The sequence below is a fragment of the Acromyrmex echinatior genome, chromosome 1, assembly GCF_024713525.1.
Source record: "Acromyrmex echinatior isolate Ae372 chromosome 1, ASM2471352v2, whole genome shotgun sequence".
Taxonomy (NCBI): Eukaryota; Metazoa; Arthropoda; class Insecta; order Hymenoptera; family Formicidae; genus Acromyrmex; species Acromyrmex echinatior.
This window is the reverse complement of record NC_141852.1, coordinates 11,806,135-11,826,126: the sequence shown is the minus strand read 5'-3', so window position 1 is coordinate 11,826,126 and position 19,992 is coordinate 11,806,135. Positions and strand designations below refer to the sequence as shown.

Sequence of the window (19,992 nt, the reverse complement as noted above, 5' to 3'; positions counted from 1 at the left end):
GACTCTGTTAACTCCGAGTTATCCTTTATCTTTATTCAATATTTAATGACCAACAAGGATAAAATAATACTTGAGTTGACAGAGTTGAATTTTGGAACGCAACCTGGTAATCCTAGTCACGTGGCAGTTCTTGACGTGTTTCACGACGACGCATGCGCAATCTATAACTCGCCATCTGGGGACTGGAATTGACAGTTATTGACAGTTATGCGTGATTGTTCGTTGATAGTTGTGTAGTCGAAGTTGACGGGTGATTCCTCGTGCGTAGGTATACTTTTTCTAATTTTATAGAGAATCTCGAATGCATCTCATGGCCTCTCCCGTAATGCCGGGACTTGTTGGGCTCGCACTCGCGGACACGGCAAAGTCGTGAGATTCAACCAGGCAAACCTCGATCGGCATGGACGAGAATTTAGACTCTTTTGGGAACGAAACAGATTTTGCCGTGGAATACGACAAAGTCGATTCGCTCACGAAGCATGATGTTCGTCTGCTCGAAGGTACAAATCAAGCCCAGGAACATGTGACATTCCGTTTTGACGTGCATATGTCAGATCAAATTGAACAGCTGTATTCAAAGCAAGTCATTTATTCCAGATAAATGTTAATGGTGAAAGAATGTGGTGCTTAAGCTGAAATATTTAAGTGCTGTTTCCACAATTCTTTAGTCTCCAATATTATTTTCAGTGTTATTATTAAATTAAGAAAAAAATACTTGATTGATGTATTTGAGTCGCATAAAGACTTGTGCAAGTCAAATTATTTCCTATTGCAGTATATTAAGTGTATTATCTTGTATAGAATGTTAAAACATATATGCTATTATTTCTTTTAACTCAAGTCTTTAAAGCATTTAGATTATCATAATTGAAATGTTATTGTAATCGTAAAATACATTTATCGAAGTAAAACAAAAAATATATATAGAAAGAAAAAGATAGAGAAAGAAGGGGGAAAAAAGAGATAGAGAATGTATTTGTGCGAGCCTCAAGTAATTTCTTATTAGAGTATATTAAGTGTATTATCTGATATAGAACGTTAAAAGATATATGCTGTTATTTTCTGGCTTTAAGACTCTAAAGCATTTAGATTATCATAATTAATTGTAAAACACATATATAGAATAGAGATATAAAAAAACGATTCACATAATACACACACACACACGTACGCACGCGCGCACCACACACACACACACACACACACAGAGCTTCTGTTTTAAGAGTACAATATTGAAAAGTATAATATTGAGATTATTATGTTAATAATATTACTGATGATTTTTTAATGAAATTATTTGTGTATAGTAATTTAAAAATCAGAATTTCCTGCTAGTGTTGATTACATTATTATAATGCTTATTTATATGCAAATTAACACAAATTTATGCCAGTGATAAATTAGACTATGGACATACCTCTTATTGTTAGTCTAAATTATTTTGTATCTCCCTCTCACTTTCCTAAGTTTATTAATTTGAAGAAAATGATAACAATATATTTTTGCATCAGGAATTACAATACAGAATGACATTTCACAAGTTCGAAGTGATTATTGTGGAAGCAACATGTTTGAAAATAAAAGTAATTCACAGTTGTTAAGAAAAACCGATGAAAAAATAAAATCGAATTATTCAATGGACAACATCAACTCAGCCATCACTTTTGAAAAGGATAAATCTATCAATGACATTCCTAATATAAAACTTCAAACTCGCCAATTGTCTAACAGCGAGAGTCACCTTTCATATGATAATGAATCTCTTCGCAATTCATTTTCTCACTGTACAAGTGCTTCATTACCTGCGATATCATCTTTGGATTCATACTTAGTCAAAAATAAAGTTAACGTGTTTCGAAATGATATACATACACAGGAAAATGTAGTAAATACTTGCACTGATGAAGAAGAGACATTATTTAATCGATTAAGCAAGAAAAATCCTTTATCTGATTCGCAGCATTCCTTAAACGAAAAAAGTATTAAAGCGAGTCAGAATAATCCAACAGAAGAAGAACATGAAAAAGATTATCTTAAAGAAGAGGTGTCAGAAAATAATGTATCCGAAATGAAACAATTTGACGAAGAAACAGTAGATTCACGATTACAATTAAATGATAACAAGACTACAAATGAGCGAAATCAAGTCGAGATAGACGTATGCAAGAAAAATGAATCGAATTCAACTGCGGCACTAAGTATTAACACGCGAAGTTCAATCTCTCGACCGACATTGGCCGATGATAGCAAACTCGTAAAAATGTCTCTTCTAACGAATCCAATGAATATAATGCAGTCGAATGTTCAGCTTTTAAATAAAAGCCGTAATTTTTTAAACTTCATTACGGAAAAGTCGACGAACATCATGGAAAAAGCTTTACTACCACAGCATTTGACGATGAAATATAATCACATATCGAAATCTATTGAAAGTGATTCTGCGAGATTTTATACCAGTAACGTATCTTCTTTGACTGACGTAATTCCTAGATTATATGTAAATTCAGCAACAAATCAAGCAAGGAATGATATGAGTTACACGGTAAAACAAAATTATAAGAGCGAAAATAATTTGGATATTGTAATAAATAATGAAAAAGAGATAAATCCATCTCCATGTACGAAAGAAGATAAAATATATGATGATTCTAGAGAAGAACTATTATATAATAATAATATTGAGAATAAAGTAATATCGGATGAGAAAATATATTATGTACTTAAAAACAATGACGATGGATTAGATTGTGATGTAATCGATGAACAAGTAAAACGCGATGTGTCGTTGAGAAAAACGGATGAGAATAAAAGTTTTCTACAGACGAACGAATTATGCGACGACGCATATAAGGAAGATTCTGGTGTCGGTATTTTAGATTCAAATATTTTAAAACACGATTCATTAGAACATCCATCATATCTTGCCCTATGGGAGGATTATACCAGTTTAAAACTCAACCACTCAAAATTATTAGATAGAATGGAGTATTTAAAGAAATTAAATCGATCGAACAACTCGTTTCAAGAAACCGAAACAAACGCACTTACTACAGAAGCACTTATCTTACAAGTGGAGAACTTGCAAAGAACTGTAAATCAATTAACAGTCGACTTGAACACATCGCTGGAGACGCAAGAAGCTCTGAAGAAGGAATGCGCTACGGTTAATAAAGAGAAAGAAAATATGGTTATGAGATATGTTACCAGCGAGAAACAATTGATTGATACGCAAAGGTAATTATTGGAAGATCAATTTAGGATTTATCTCTGACATTTTTTAGATATGATCAACAATAGTTTTAAAATTTTAAATATCGAGACAAAAATAATTTTAAAACGCCATATATATATATATATATATATATATATATATATATATATTTTTTTTTAAATTAATTAAAAAGAGAAAAAAAATATTTTTTAAGTTTCCATTTGCACATGGTTACTTTATCATGTCTGTAAAGATTTGAAGCGGGAAAAAACCGGGGAAGGGAGGGTCGAGCTATTATAAGTAACTGATCAGCTGACTGTAATTTACAAATAAATTTACAATAAATTATTCATACATATTAAAATCTGCATCATGAAGTTTAATTTGTGATGTATACAACACACAGAGCGAGGGATTCCACGGAACGTAAAGTTAAGGAACTTCTAAAGGATCAGGAATTACTACAAAACAAGTTGCGCCAAACGCAGGGTGAGCGCGCAAGAATATGTAATATTTTGGATGGAAAATGTCGTGAAGTAACGGATTTTCAAAAGGAAATAGAGAATTTAAAAGAGGATGTTAAATTAAAAGAGATTAAACTAAAATGGACGCAAACTAAACTTAAAACTGAAATGGAGTCACAAAAGGAGACTCAACAAAAATTGGATAAAGCTTTGGTAAAGTAAAATATAATACGATTTTTCATGTAGTTTAAGTCATGTAAAATAGTAGTTTGAAAATTATATTTTAATTGCATGAGTGTCTTTGGATTTTTATTTTAGTCACAAATATTAGAAATATAAAAAAAAGAAAAATTTTTATTATTTTTTATTGTTTTGGAAGTTATTAATTGTTTATGACTATATTTTTAACATGAAATAAAATTTCGTAAAAATTATCCAATTTCATTACGTTATAAATTATTACAATTATTGTCGATCTTAGTAATCGCTTCAACCTGCGATTGCTAATTACCGTTAAAGAAATTTTAATGGAATATTATTTATATTAAAAAAGAATTAAATTTCTAAGTTCTAATGGAATATCAATATTATTTATTAGATGTATGTTGCAGATGAAAATAAATGATATGAAAGAAGAGTGCGAGCAAATACGTCGCGAAACGCAGGAATCATTTCGTAAATTTCAGCAATCTGAAGAAAATAAAGCTGTGACATTAGACCAACAGCTGAAAGAACATCAGGCACGTTTGATTTTGGAAAGACATGTTACGGAAGATAAAGAAACGTTAAGGCTCCAGTTACAAAAGGAACTAGAAACACTGAAATCTAAGCAACAAAACTTAATCGAAGAAAACAAGAAGCTTAGTCTAAAAATACAAGAGTCTGAGAAAGTTCGGTTAAATAATGAAAATAATTTGAGTGATCTAAGAATTGTCGCGGATCAGCGTCAGCTACAAATTATCGAATTATTGGACAAAGTCTCCCAGTTAGAAACATTAAAACTGCAATTGCAACAGTAAGCATATTATACTAGTCTCAATAATATATTTTTTATGTATTAATATTTTACAAATATATATAATATTGAAAACATATATAAAATAATTTTACATATTTTGTACAAAAATATAATAATAATTGTATTAAAAATACAGTTTCATCAAGCCATCTTTCAGCTATAGATTTCTTGAACTTCTGAGTTTAAAACTATTATATGTATTTTTATAACCTTGAAAAATTTATGTGTGTTAAATGAAATTTTAGTGCTATTTAATAATTATTTTATGAAATATTATAATATTTTGTTTTTACAGTAAAGAAGAGTGTATAATATCAATTGAAGCAAAATTGTTGCAACTACAATTGGCCAATGAAGAATTGCAATCCGATATGCAGGCATGTCGCCAGAAGGAAGCAGATATGTTAGACTTTACGCAAAAACTGACAGACACGAATGTACGTCTTCAGTCCGAGTTTATCGTGATTCAAACGAAGGCGAATCATCTTGAGTCCGAACAAGGTCCGCTACGTGAACGTATTAACGAATTAATCAGCAGAGTCAAAACTTTGGAAGAAGATTTGATGCAAGAACGAAAAAAACGGAAGGAAGAATGTGAGATTCTAGCTAAGCATGTTGCCGAACAAACTAAACTCGCGCAGAACTTAGCCCAGAAGTTAGAAGATAGTCAAGGTGAAAATACATTGTTAAAGAGAAAACATCAAACTTCCATAAAGGAATTAACACGAGAATTGCAACAGTGTCATAAAAAATTAGAAATGTTTGAAATTACGTCTCCCAGTAATTCATTAGATATTGCATCTAGAACTGGATCTAACACTTCCTTAGCAGGTTTGATATTAATAATATCTCATTCAATGTCTCATTTGTATTAATGAATTGTTATAAATTCACATCATTGAATTATGACGTTGAAAGTGCATTTTCCTTAGGTGATACATCAAACGGTGCCTTATCAGACAACAATGCTAATAGTGATCATATTAACTCAATAGAACTTAATAAACAAGTATTAATGGAACGTATTATCAAGCTGCAAGATATAAATGTAAAAAGAGCTGAAAAGTTAGATTTTTTCAAAGAACATACGCAGACGTTACTCGAAGATATACAGAAGAAAGAAAAAATAATACAAAATTATATTTTAAATCAAAACTTTGGAGCGTTGACATGTAATAAGAGTGATAAATACAAGGTTTGTATATAAACATAAAATATTTTTTTTAGTTAATTATAATTTATCGTATTTATATACGTAGAGAATAGATTTAGTAAAACTAGTCTGTTTAAAAAAAATCATTATATTACTAAATCTAAATTTTTATAATGATAGATATTTTCGTTTTTTATATCCAAGCATATCAAAAGCCGAAGAGATATCGTAAGTGTCAAAAAATAGGTTTTTTTAAATAATGTTAAGAAGCATTGTCAAACAAAATTATTAATTTATTTATTTATAATAATTATTTATTTATACAATAATATTTAACTTTATTTATATATTCTAAACAAGCGTATATATATTTGCAGGCAGAATTGGCACGACGTGGAGGTATAATGGCATCTGTTTATAATCATCGAGTTTCAGATGAGAATATGACTCTAGAACTTTCCTTGGAAATAAACCAAAAGTTACAAGCACTTTACGAAGACGCATTACTAAAAAATATCACTTTAAAGGTAAATGTATCAAAAATTATAAATATGAAATGAAATTTTAAAAATGTGACATATAATATTATTATACATGTGACTCATTGTATGTTAAAACATTTTTGGAGTATTCTATCTACATTTTATACTAAAGATTTTCATGTATTTTCATCTAGTAAGTTGAAAAATTTTTAGAATCATGTTTTATTTCTTGGTATTTAGTCTTAAAATTCTGTATTGTAATATATCGACTTGATTAAAACGAAGGAAATTATTTTTGCTCCAAAAAATGACTCTTGTAAAATTGCAATATTTTTTTTTTATTATTTTAGATAGACAACGTTATTGAGATTATTTATCGTTGTTTAATATAATATTCTTTTTCAGGAAAATATTGATACATTAGGTCAAGAAATAGCAAAATTAACAATGCAACATCAACAAAAATAAATTGACAATTAATAATTATTAGTTATTATATATATATAAAACTGTGTATATATACACATAGACACAACGTATACATGAATTATATATATATGTATATATATGTATATTACAGTATCATTTTATTTCAAATTGCATTTTAAAATATTTGTATTTATGTAGATTTATTTATTATGTCTAATTAAATGTTTATATATTATGTATACACACACACACACACACACACGCGCGCGCGCGTATATTCAATACATTGCAAGCGAAACATTTTTTTTTCAATGCTTCATAATAAATTCAGACAAACAAAATGTTTAACGTCACATTATGTATTATAAAGTTGTTTAAAGAAAATGAGTGTTTTATTTAACCGAAATTAAATTAATTCCTCATACACTTTACGCTGCAAAAATGAATTTTATTAAAATAATTTAAAAAAAAAACGATTAAAATTCATATATTTTTGTTTCCTTTTATCTATTTCAAGGAAGAGGTATTGAAGGAAGTGACAAAACAATACGCGAGAATCTGGTAAATAAAAGTTTATTTTGTAATTTCAAGATAGTTGATCTAGATTGTTTTAATTTCTAAATTACTTATATCTAGAGGCACTATAGTCAAGCTTAAAATCTAACCGACTACAAATTCATATTACACTCGACAGTTATGATACTTGATTTTTGCTCAGGATCTCGACTATAGTACATATTTGAGCGTATAATGAATTATAATCGAAGTAAAATTGACTACATTTAATAATTAATATCTCTACAACTTACTTTGAGTGGTTTACTTTGGGTCTTTTTTTTTATTCTTTTGGGAATGAACTGTTATACTCTCTTTCTCTCTCTCTCTCTCTCTCTCTCTGTGTGTGTGTGTGTTCTAGATCATACTATACTATATCATATACTGTATGTGCGATAATAAAATGCAATTATATTCTGTACGTAAGATATTCGCAAACTTACGTTTCGATGGAAGAAGAGATCAAAAAGAAAGACAATACCTAGTCTTATCCTAATTTTATTTAATAAGGTACGCTATATTATAAATTCGAACTCGTTTTCCGTATTGCATATTTAACGATAAAATACGTCTTTTGACAGTAATTTTCAATACATACCTAAAAATGACAGTAGTACGTTTAATATCTAAAAATGATCTAATAGTTAAAATCACCTCGTTTCTTTTTTCAAATATAATCAATAACATTATTAAAATACTGCAAATAGTAATACTGATAACTAATGCCGCAATAATAGTAAGAACGCCGAGTTTTAATGCTTACATTACTTCGAGTGTCATATGTAATGATAGAGAGAATCTATAGAATAATAGATTACTGCCTGTTTTATGTCACATACTATTTTTTTTATAGAATATTGCAATGTTTTCGAACTTTAAATCATGCTCAATTTGTAAGTATATTTTTCTATGCGAACAATAACACACGAGTGAAGATTTAGAACAAATTTTTTAATCTTTCCATTCTTTTTTTAACATTTTCTTATTCTTTTGTTCTAAATAAGCGTCATTAGATGGATGTAAACAAATTAAATATTTTCCTTTTTTTATGTGCAATCGTGCAATCCTTTCTGAGAAAGTGATTATTTTCGCTAGTTTTAAAAATGTACTTCCAAAGCCTAGATTTATTTACTCTGTAATTATCTGCATACTACTGAAATTCAAAAATAGCATTAAGCATTTTACGGTTAATATACAAACAACATTGAAAAATATGGCAAATTAGACAATAAACAAGCAGTTATAGCATGATTCGCGACAAATGTCTTTTCGCACGTTCTATTGAATAAAGGCGCAAGGAAGTAGAAGAGAATGAAAGAAAAATCGTTCAATATCTCGTGAATACATTTTCAATTGAATAATAAATTAAGACAAACAATTCTTACAATAGATGAACAATTATTTTGTAAGTCATATCAGACAGTAATCTCAGATATTTCAAATAAAATAATACCTTATAAATTTTGTAACGTAACTGCAGCGCATTTACAATAAGTTATAATTACGTGAATCATACATGTAAGGGAAGGTATCGCACTGTCCGTGTATGGACAAGATGTTTTAAAATTATATGTTATAATAAATAGTTTTGTTTTTCTATATGCAGAATATCTTCTAGTATACATTTATATACACATATAGACATATGTATACATCATTTACATATACACACATATGCAAATGCATATACGTAATACATGTATATTTTATTAATATACATATGTGTATATGTGTATTGAAAGATATTCTCTGGAAAATAAAAAAAATTATATTGATGAGGACATATTGAAGCATTCTTTCTAGATAGTATGATACTTGTTTGCGTGACATAGCGCATATTAAATAATTTTTTTCACCTTTACTATTGAATACCTATATTGTTTTGTCGATAAAATGTCTGTTAGAAAACAGATGAGGAAAAAACAAAGCAAAAATTCATTGAGCTGTTGATGCGTATTGCGCTTGGCACAAATATACGGTTGATATCACATAATGATTATAATATACGTGAGCCAAACACTTCGTCATCACACGCAATTTATTTTATGGAAACAAGAACCACAGAAATGGAAATGGAATGTATCTCGCGTTTAAAAAAGTAAATAAATAAGCTACTTCTTGGCGAAGTTTTCAAATACTCCAATAATCTTAACCTGAGAATCTCGTCAGTATATTAGTTGATTATCATTATATTAATTGAAAAATGTAAAACATTTGTGACGGTCGCTATAAAATCAATTGCGTGTGTGACATACGCTTAACAAAAAATCTTTTAGAAAATATTTAGCCGAAATAAGAACAGATTTATAATTTAACATGATTACTTAGATAATTCTAAAATAATACGGATTTTTGTTTGCTTTTCCTTGCACATTAAACCATATTAAATAAGTTCTTTATGCAAAACTGGACCGATGCGGGCAGTGTGTCACTACGGCAGAATTGCACGATGTTAATACTGGCACAGTGAGGCAATGACCTAGGATTCTCTCTAAATATACTATGAGTACTTATTAACATATTTATCTGGAAAACTATGTAATCATTCACGTCACGTAAGTAATTATTATTGTGTTCTTTCTATACCATCAATCATTTACATTGTTTAAAACTCCTGTACACGTATATTTAATATATACGTATAGAAAGAGTAATAACCAATCGTTACATTGAACGGGCTGCGGACAGTTGCAACTTGACATACATATAAAACAAGTCCTAATTTAGAAAATCAGATAAAATCCTATCACAGAATCTAATAAAAAAGTGCATGTGCTCTAAAATCATGTTCCATTATTTATTGCCTCAAGTTTTTTTTATATGAGTATTCGACATTACTGCTTTTTACGTGAAACTGAATGTGAAGGAGCTAATTTTCGTGATTTTAGAGCTTACTGCTCGCGAAGAATAGTGTATTGTTTTAAAGCATACAATTTTTATAATAGTTATTTTCTTTTATTACATGTAAAAGATGACAATCGCAGTCACCATTTTCAATCATGCACCTTTTTTTATAATTCCTCGATAAAAATTTATCTGATCAACGTAATCAGGATTGTATAACAAAACATACGAATACCTATTATAATTCTAATATTGAATACTTGCGTTCTTAATTCATTGTAAATATTTTTGCGCAATCTTCTTTTGTAAACATCGGAAGGTAATCATTGAAGTTATATTTCCGAATGTATAGCAGAAATAATATTTCCGATTCTAACAAGAATAATAATATACAAGAATAAAATAAACAAAATTATAAATTGCTATTGTAATAAAAAGTTGCAATTATTATGCAAACATTCATAAGAAATTCTGTCCTGCCATTTTCATTGAATTTTGCAATTATTACTTTTTACGATTAAGATCATTTGTCAGATCTGAATCCAATCACAGCCGTTGAAGATGCAAGGTGCAACTTAATTCGTTGCTACGATACCTAATGCCCTACAAAAAGATCCCAGATAGCATTTCGTGTGAACTCACAAATAATAAAATTCTAAGTTTCGGATATTTCGAGATAGAAACATGCAAGATCGTGATTGACGCCGTTAATTTGCCTGCACACTTACGCAAGGATATGTTTATACTATATGATACATGAATGTTCATGTCATGTCACGTGCGTATAGTATTAGATGCATTACACTAAGTGACAAATTATAATTTTGTTGAAAAAAAAAGATTGCGATTTCGTACAATTTTTTGTAAAATTTGTGTACGTTTGACGTAGAATGTTATCTGGGGACGTCGTAGGTACAATGCCTATTTAAGACACTAATGTTTGCCTCTTAAAGCTATTTCGAATTCAAAACTATATATTCGAAATTATGACCAATTAGCCATATAGTTTATGCAAGTATATCATTGGACAAAGAGTAAAATACAGGAATGTCGATAACATGACAAAATTTTCTTGCATGAAAAGATTACAGATTTATCTAATATGTCCTTTCAGCTGTTTCATATAGTGCAGCAAAATTAGAAAAGTGATGAGAAGTAATACGTTGTAAGTATGCTAATATTACGAAATTCCGCATAGATATGTGCTGACTCGACTTTTTGTCAATAATATTTATTGCTATTAATAAATCAAAATAATGCAAGTTTTGATGCAAATCTTCCTATCGACTACACCGTACACAACGAAATTATTAATAATTATCAATAATTCGTAATACATTCTGAACACGGTAAATATATCGAGATCATAGGGCGCAAAAGAACACATGCACGAGATCCTACGATTTATGCTTTACTGATACCAAATTCTGCCATATCATGACACGCCGAACGAGCGATCTATTTTGCACTAGGAACTACGTATCCGATAAGTGGACTTTTTGCATTTTTTGTTATACTACTGTTACTCTGATTTAGTCAGATATCGACATAGAACTCGTCCTGTTCTTGCGGCTTTTTCACCCAAGTTCCAAGCTGTGCTTTCGTGAAAGCATCCTTCAATTGAGTTTTGGCAAGCTATTTAAGAAAAAGACAAGATATGCTACATAACGGTGCATGAAATATAAAGTATAACAAACAATATTTCATACATATTGTTATGTATTGTCATTAATATCAAAGTTGTACTTACGGAGTAATCTTGTGCTAAAGATTTTGCATCCAAGTATAGGCGACAACCTTCTTCGTCAACATTGTCTATAGTCGGAAGATTACGTAAGAGATTAAAGAACCGCTTGAAGAATGCTTGTTTACATAACCTAGAAGGTTTCCCCACTTCATCTTTGCCAGTTGTGCAACTTAGAACTTCGGCTTCGTTTTGTCCTGAGGTGATAAAAAATATATATATTCGTTAAATTATTTTACATATTTCTTTCTATGAGAGATTAAGAATATTGTACAAACCGAGTGTCCAATTGACGCTGTAATTAGGCGCTTTTCCAGGTTGTCTGATCTCATTAGATGTAATTAGACTCATTAAAGGTTTATTAAGTCTATATGGCGGTGGTAAACCCTGAATAGTGTTCTCAATGCGACCGCATATCGCTCTGTACATATGACTCGGATTTAAGAGACTGCCAAGGACAATGCTGTGGAAGTAAATTGGCTCGATGAAGTGGCTTAAGAGTGCACCTTGCACACCAAGTACGTTCCACCGAGCTATTTTGTCCGAACACGACATTGTCAGCAGTCTTGTACCCTTTAAATTAGATTTTAAAGTAAAAAATCGATAAAAAGCAATCTGAGTATTTTTTTTTTTCAATATTCTGCAATGTATGATTGCCTTTAACATAAATAATACATACTGCAATTACACCATCCCAGGTTTGAATACCCTCATTACTCTTCACAGGAATAGTCCCTTCACCAGATTCTATCTTCGTACGTAATTGACCTCTAGCTCGTCTATTGGGATGCTTGTCTATGGCATCGTTCTCTTCGTGAGGTGAGAAAATTCTCGCATCACCACAAGGAGCGGTATTTATATATAAATGAAATCGGATGCCTTGCTTCAATTTGAATCCTTTTTTAGCTGGCTCGAGAATAGAATCAGCATTGTTTTCATTTCCAATGTGCAAGTCTAGTTGATTGTAAAGATATTCACAAAGACATCGTCGTGCTATTACTTCCGCATGACAATCATTTATACCACTACCGCTTCGACTTAAATGCTCGCCTGAGATGCATTTCGTACCTTTTACAAAAAAAAAATATATTTTACTAAATACAAATGTTTTATTGTCCTAGATTTTTGTTTAAATATTGTAGAAGAAATAAAATAAATTTATATCTTACCGGTGGCAACACATATCAATTCTGCATCTTGCCCTTTCGTTATTACAATACCAGCCAAAACTTTACGTCGTGCGTGTTGCGGTTTGGTTACCATGAGTTCACTAAATTTCTGATTAACCATCTTGCCAATTTGGTCAGCTAGCATTTGCGGTAAAGACATTTCTGGAGAGGGAAAGTTGATGCGAACAGGATATGATAAACAAAACGAAGAACTATGGACATTTCGCAATTTTGCTAAAGCAGCTTTACTAGCTGCGGCTTTTGCCAGTTTCTTACTTGGGCCCGTTCCCTCGAATGTCTCACCATTAATTGTTACCGATATTGTAAACTTTGCATAACTTTCTCCGTTATCGGATATACAGTTATATACGACGCCCGGATATAATTCGTTAATCAATGCCACTGGACCTTTATCTAAAAACTTATTAGTATTCTTTGGCTCCTGTGTTAATGTTTTAAATGCATTGACAAGATGGTTATCACGTTCAGTCACGTCGCTCGTAAAATCTGGCTCAAGAGGCACAACAGGCTGACAAGTATTGATAGCTTGGTGAACCTCAGGTGTATTTCTAAACTGGACAATGTTTCGTAAAGCAAGTTCAGCGGCTGCATGCTTTGCCATCTTCTTAGTACGTCCTTTTCCTTCGTACGTCTGACCATCAATTTGTACCGCAATCGTGAATATTGGAGCGTGTGTAGGTCCAGTTTGTCCAACAACATTGTATGTAGCTCCGGTTTTTAATTCGTTTAATGCACATACAGCGTTTTTTGGTTGTGGATTTTTATGACGCTTTTTAGCGCTGATAATATCTGATTAAATAATAAATTAAAGTTTATTACTTTTGTGTTATCAAATAAATATTAAACATTAAATATACAAACGGGAACACACAGCCTGGCTATAAATATAAAATACCTTCAATTTATTTTATTTTTCTGGAAAAGACGATAGTAAAAATCAAATAAGGACTAACGAAATATTAAAATTGTTATAAAAATATTTTTCAATAAAACTGTATTGTCTAATTTATTTTTCGTTATACATAGGACATTTACGTCAATTTTGTGGGGATGACTTATATTTACAACAAAGGCTGTAGAATATTCTAAATTTTTTATAAAATTTTTGATATGCTATACATTATATATATATTGTGTGTGTGTGTGTGTGTGTGTGTGTGTGTGTGTATGCATATATAAACCTACCTTCTAAATCTACTTCTGAAGATCTCTTAAGAACTTGAGATTTGGGTAAATTTCCATGTCCCATCTGCAAGATAAAGCCATGAAAATAACTGTGACATCATACTGATTATTTTACTTGAACTCTCTGCAATACTTGACTTATCATTATCAATATGAGAAATCATAAAAGAAACTTGCAATTTTTTTGTTGTTAAAAGTTTTAATTCCAATTTTTTAACTCTGCTAGTCTGTTTAGATCTATTTGATTCAAAATAATGTTTTCTTAATATTTTATTAAAAATATTTATTATAGCATTTATACCGGTTTGAAAATATCTGATATTCTTTTTGTGACTCCATTATTCTAAAAAAATAATTTTTTTATATTTCTTTTCCAAAAAACTGTAAGGCAAGAAGTAAATATTTATCTAATCTAGTATCATTCTTTTTAATTTGATTTCATACTTTGTTTAATAAATAAAAACTAATAACTGACAGGTAAGTGTCTCAAGATACAACATCTTTTATCTCAAGATAATCTCTGTACACAAATTTTTATCTTAAATATTACCAGATTTCAGCTAACTTAATTTATGCTGTTTAATTTTGTTATAAATTAATTAAAACTATCTCTAATAAAATTGTATCTTCTCACCTGTTAGTGAGCCAATACATTGCATTGTGTCTTCAGAAATAAAAGAGAAACTTTTACTAGAATAAAGTGTGACGACTTAAAAATGTGTATAGAATAGCATTTTTATATTTACTAGAGATAAAAATGCTATTCTACACATTTTTAATTCATCTTACTCACCTCTAAGTTAAAAAAAAGTTATCTGGATATTTTCTATTCAAATCAAGTCAAAAATTTCTACTTTCTCTTATTTCTGGTGAAAAAAAATTAAACAAATTCAAATTAAATTCTACAAAAATTTCTACTTAGCTAATGCAGACCACTTTGATCAAATCTGTTAAGTCACCTTATTCTCTCACTTTTGATAAAAAAAAAGTTGTTTGAAGGAATGTATTGGAATTAAAGCCTACAAAAATTTCTACTTAGCCAAATATCACAGACCACTTTGATCAAATCTATTAAGTCAGCTTTCTCTCGTATTTCTAATGAAACAATGCCAGGTGTTCACTAACAGGTGAGAAGATGGCACGCTTTACGTTAGGAATTATTAAATTCATCTCGATTTACCTGCGTCGCATGGCCACTGGACGAGTTCTCTGACAGTGTATTACCGTTAGCAGGAGTCATGGACGCGCATTCTGAAAAGAAGAAAAATAATGTAAGGCGTATAAACACACGGGAGTATACACTGCAAGTGCATCGCGAGGAAAATCAATAGAGCCATCTCGTACTTGTCGGAGCCGATTGTTGGTTGTTATTCAACAACGCCAGCCCGTTCGACATGATGCCGCTTCTCACTCGGGAAAAGAATGATACCTCGGAGTTAAACACAAGCGGATAAATCGTACGTTCGCACGTGCGACCGCGTGTCAATACGAATAAACACTTAGCGTCAGTTATTCTGGCATCCCGAAAATCCGCAGCGCCATTGTCGTTTTTTTTCGCATAATCGACCTAACCTGATATCCCCCAGAGAGATGGCCCCGCCGATATCCGTATTGTTGCCGTCGAGAAAACGTCACAAACGCCTCGTTTCCACTCGTTTCGCTTCGCCGAGAATGACTTTTCGTCATATATCGAAGGACACGCTTCGAAAACTTTTGGAAAGAATACTTGCTGAATGTGTGCGATCACTGCGATTCTTATACGCGATTACTTTACGAGATCCCACCTATTCGCGAGTTGACCGCATAAATGGCGTTTTTCGAGCGCTGCGAGCACTCTAGAGAGTTTATACTGAGTTTACCGAGCGCAAATTTGCGCAGGAACGGGGAGAGGAAATCTGAGAAGAGGGCGGAAGAGGAAGAAGGAATTGAGGGAAGTAATTCGAAATTCTGAGATATTTTTCCCGAAGTGAGATAATTGTCGTACTTCGCGCCTTAAAAAAGAAAAAGAAAAAATCGTGCTTTCAGAATTTCAAAATCCGATCGCGAAAATAGAATAGGTTTTGACTCCCTCTCGTGGCGATTTCTCATGATCGGTTACGTGTACATGATATATGTGATGTGATACATATATCGCTTTTCTTAGTATTTCCTACTTTCTTCTCTCCTTTCATTTAACGGGCCAATGCAAATTTAGCGTCACGAGATGCAGCGAACGTTAAAAGTTATACATACAGAAAATACATGCTGTATGCAAATAATTACTTATTTCAAGTATTCAAAAGTATCCGCAAACCCTCATCGTAAGTTCATCACAAGCAACAAATTTATTCAAAATATTATATATTTTTAATCTTAATAAATTTAATACTTTAATTAAGATTATTTAATTAGAACTCGATTTGCTTTATTATATAAAATCTCTTTTTCAATTATTTTTATATCTTTATAATATTCAAGAAAGAAAATTAATTCTGAATTTGAATACATATTAACAAGTTCGTCTAAAATTTATAATAAATATATTCTAAGATTATTAGAAGAAAATATTCTTTTGTTAAAGATAATTGAAAAATAAGAGAAAGTAAAAAATTGAGTAATTACTTTTCGTAGAATGATATTTGTCTGTGTGCTAAGCTCGACTCATTCACATACAATTTTCGCAGCATATAATATGTGCCTAAAGAAAAAGATTTCTTCGATTCAAAGAAATGTTTATTTGCTACAGTTAAAGAAAAAAATTTCTTTGATTTAAATGTCATTTCTTTGATTTGACATTATTTATTGATTTTAAATAAAAAAATTTATCTGATTAAGAAAGAGATTAAGTTTAAATCAAAGAAATGACATTTAAATCAAAGAAATTTTTTCTTTAACTGTATAGCAAAGAAACATTTCTTTGAAGAAATCTTTCTCTGGATGTATAAAGAATAGGTCTAATCTATTCTTATAGAAGTTCAAAATAAAATAAAAGAGAAAAGATTTTGCAGCATTCTAAAATTCTAAAATTTTAGATAAAATAAGTATCACGATATATTTCATTTTCTTTATAATACTTTTTATACTTTTCAATTGAAAAATTTATAAGTCGACTAAACTTCAATTATTTAATTTTATTCCATACTTTTCTACGAATATTTAGCAAAAGTCAAGCAAAATTTCGATATTTTTTAATTATTCTTATTTGTCATTTAATACTAGCCAATTTAATATTGGATACGTTTGATGGACCAATGCAAATTTAGCGTCACGTCCGCTGCATGAAACGCTGTGAACATTAAAAGCCAAGCCCATCCAATTTCTACTCGACCATACACTTGCACAATATAGTCAAAGAGGTCTGATCTACCCTTATAAAATATTGGCCAATTTAATATTGAAAATTATTATTTATTTTGAGTATTAAAAATATTAAATAATGTTTTTAATGTTCACAATAAATAATTATAATCAGTATCTTGACATACAAATTAAATAATATTTACATTTCGTGCAATGGACATGACGCTAAATTTGTATGGTCCGTCGAATGTTTCGAATTCTGCATGCAATCTTCCAGTACTAAATTTCTGTAAGGTTGATCTGGTAAGAATTCTAGAATTATAAATTTTAGATTAAAATATCACAAAACATTTTTTGAAATAATTTATTATTACTTAATTTTCTTTATACCTTTTTAATATATTTTTTTTGACTTCGCGTCCATTTGAATGTATCTACATTAAGATTCTTTTCATCGATAATATTGATACGGTTATATTACCCTTGTGCATCCTTTTTTCTTTGTATATAATACTATTTACTCAATGATAATATAACGATATCGATATTGCCGTTAAGAATTACAAAATTCCAAAACTGAGAAAGTATTCTGTATACATCTGAATCCTGAGAATTCTATTGAGAAATATGCAGTGACAAATAACATGGGTATCTATTGTGCTCAACAAAAGGTGTATTTGCTTTCTTCTGCCTATTCAAGATAACACGACGTCGGGCGAAATCTCGAATATCTTTATCTCGAAAAACTTCTAGAAAAAGCTGTTTCTAGAAAATTCATTTTTTTGTAAAGAATTTTCATTTAATCAACTTATTTTCCTTCAATCGCTAGTCGCCAAATCGCAATATCGTATTAAAAATTAAGAGACCATTATAATTAATAATATTTTTGTTATCTATTTCTTTAAACTATACAAATGAAAAATTAATGTCAATATGAGACTGTGAACACAATGCTTTTTAATTTTTGCATTTCTGTGAAAAAAGTTTCTATTTTATAACAAAAATTATTAAAAAATAATAATGTTTAAATTAAATAATTTTAATAAAATAAAAGAGAAAAGATTCTAAAATATTCTAAAAAATTCGAGAATTCTAGATTAAAATATCATAACGTATTTTCTATTTTATTTCCTTTATACTTTTTAAATACTTTTTTTACTTTTCAGTTGAAAAATTTACTTTATTATTTAAAATCGATTAAAGTTTAACTCAATTCAATTTTATTTCATATACACTTTATTTAGCAAAAGTCGAAAAATTTCGATTTAATTACTCTTATATCTCTTCTAGATATTATAATATCTAGAATTAGAATACTAATTATATTATTAACGAAAAATCTCTCACTTACTTTGTAACGTTTTGTATTTTTTCACTATAGCTTCAACGTAAACAGTATCTCGCACACCACGTCGCACGATCTCATTGTAGCCGATGGAGAGAATGTCCGGGTCATCAGCAAAGAGTTTCCGATTGAAGCACTTGACGATCATCCGCAGATCCATGTGATTGATCAGGAGTGTTAATTTCTTTAGCAAACCCTTGCGAGAGAGTTGGTGTAAACGCGCACGCCACGTGACGTTACACACGTGGTAGAGGCGCGTCGAACGTTGCACTACTATGCGTGTTACCATGATTACAATTTCATAAAGGTCCTTCCTTACAAGTTTACTCATCTTACAAACACGTATCAAAACCGAAAACAATAACTTTAGTAGAGCGGGGTGAAACGTATATCTCAACAAATTATTATATGAACAAGTTTTCACTTAACGATAACAGTCGCGGAACAGTAAAGCGTTTATCTTAAATTAATTTTAAAAAAATGATTGCTCGCACGATAACGATAACGACAAATTGATACGATTCCCGACACCCGGAATGTAAAAACCACATCAATTTGTCACTACTGTTACGGCAAATGAGACCTCTCTCATCGACACGTTCACCGTCGGATATTTATATGTAAGCACAGATCTATCACGCATCGTTTGGGGAAGGCGATAAGGGTTTCGTGCGAGAGCAATGTAAACATATTTATCCACCTTTATTTCTAAACAGTACGCTTGCTTCAATAGCGGTCTATATACGTATCGATCTTACGTGTCTCAAGAGAGTACAAGTTCAAGAAGATACGAAATAAATTTACAGTGTTTTCTTCTTTAATGAAAATTAATTTTTGATGAGAAATCTTTTTTGGGTAAGAATTCTTGCACTGAACATTCGTTGAATGTCCGAAACGCACTGAACTGCAGAATATGTGGAACTGTCCTTTATGTACACGATGTTCTTCTGTACTGGACTTTGAACTTTTCTTTTTTGCTTTTGTCAAATAGATATATGGTCTAGAATTTTCTTTCATGACTAGAAATTTCAAGAAAGAACAAAGAAGAATGCGTAACTAATTTATCAAAAGAAATACCTATACATTTTCAATA

General features: G+C 30.4%; 2 protein-coding genes across 6 annotated transcripts; one reads left to right on the top strand and one right to left on the bottom strand.

Moving 5' to 3' along the window:
• The first annotated feature begins 153 nt into the window (after positions 1–153).
• Golgin104 (coiled-coil domain-containing protein 186) lies at positions 154–7,738 on the top strand. Of its 3 annotated transcripts, none has more exons than XM_011057647.2 (9): positions 154–500; positions 1,512–3,234; positions 3,618–3,888; positions 4,287–4,690; positions 4,989–5,524; positions 5,626–5,888; positions 6,051–6,074; positions 6,224–6,373; positions 6,734–7,738. In XM_011057647.2, the coding sequence occupies exons 1-9, from the start codon at positions 401–403 to the stop codon at positions 6,794–6,796; spliced, it is 3,534 nt and encodes a 1,177-aa protein (XP_011055949.1). In that variant the 5' UTR covers positions 154–400; the 3' UTR covers positions 6,797–7,738. The 3 variants fall into 3 exon arrangements, with proteins under 3 accessions (XP_011055949.1, XP_087265307.1, XP_087265316.1); XM_087409181.1 differs by having other exon boundaries at positions 6,027–6,074; XM_087409190.1 differs by lacking the exon at positions 6,051–6,074 and having other exon boundaries at positions 155–500.
• A 1,923-nt stretch (positions 7,739–9,661) lies between these two features.
• On the bottom strand, positions 9,662–19,302 carry Adar (adenosine deaminase acting on RNA). 3 transcript variants are annotated; one of them, XM_011057294.2, is made up of 8 exons: positions 18,906–19,302; positions 15,456–15,526; positions 14,276–14,339; positions 13,070–13,879; positions 12,580–12,968; positions 12,179–12,473; positions 11,907–12,097; positions 9,662–11,791 (listed from the first exon to the last, which is right to left on the bottom strand). In XM_011057294.2, exons 1-8 carry the CDS (start codon positions 19,228–19,230, stop codon positions 11,693–11,695), a joined length of 2,244 nt encoding a protein of 747 aa, XP_011055596.1. In that variant the 5' UTR covers positions 19,231–19,302; the 3' UTR covers positions 9,662–11,692. The 3 variants fall into 3 exon arrangements, with proteins under 3 accessions (XP_011055596.1, XP_011055597.1, XP_011055598.1); XM_011057295.2 differs by lacking the exon at positions 18,906–19,302 and adding an exon at positions 15,620–16,570; XM_011057296.2 differs by lacking the exon at positions 18,906–19,302 and adding an exon at positions 15,848–16,564.
• Between the last annotated feature and the right edge of the window lie 690 nt (positions 19,303–19,992).

Coding starts and splice junctions, on each gene's coding strand:
- Golgin104 (XM_087409181.1), top strand. CDS start 401: ATGGACGAGAATTTAGACTCTTTTGGGAACGAAACAGATTTTGCCGTG. Junction 501..1,511: donor TGATGTTCGTCTGCTCGAAG/GTACAAATCAAG, acceptor TTTTTGCATCAG/GAATTACAATACAGAATGAC. Junction 4,691..4,988: donor TTAAAACTGCAATTGCAACA/GTAAGCATATTA, acceptor TTGTTTTTACAG/TAAAGAAGAGTGTATAATAT.
- Adar (XM_011057294.2), bottom strand. CDS start 19,230: ATGAGTAAACTTGTAAGGAAGGACCTTTATGAAATTGTAATCATGGTA. Junction 12,474..12,579: donor CCTGGGATGGTGTAATTGCA/GTATGTATTATT, acceptor TCTAATTTAAAG/GGTACAAGACTGCTGACAAT. Junction 12,098..12,178: donor CAGCGTCAATTGGACACTCG/GTTTGTACAATA, acceptor TTATCACCTCAG/GACAAAACGAAGCCGAAGTT.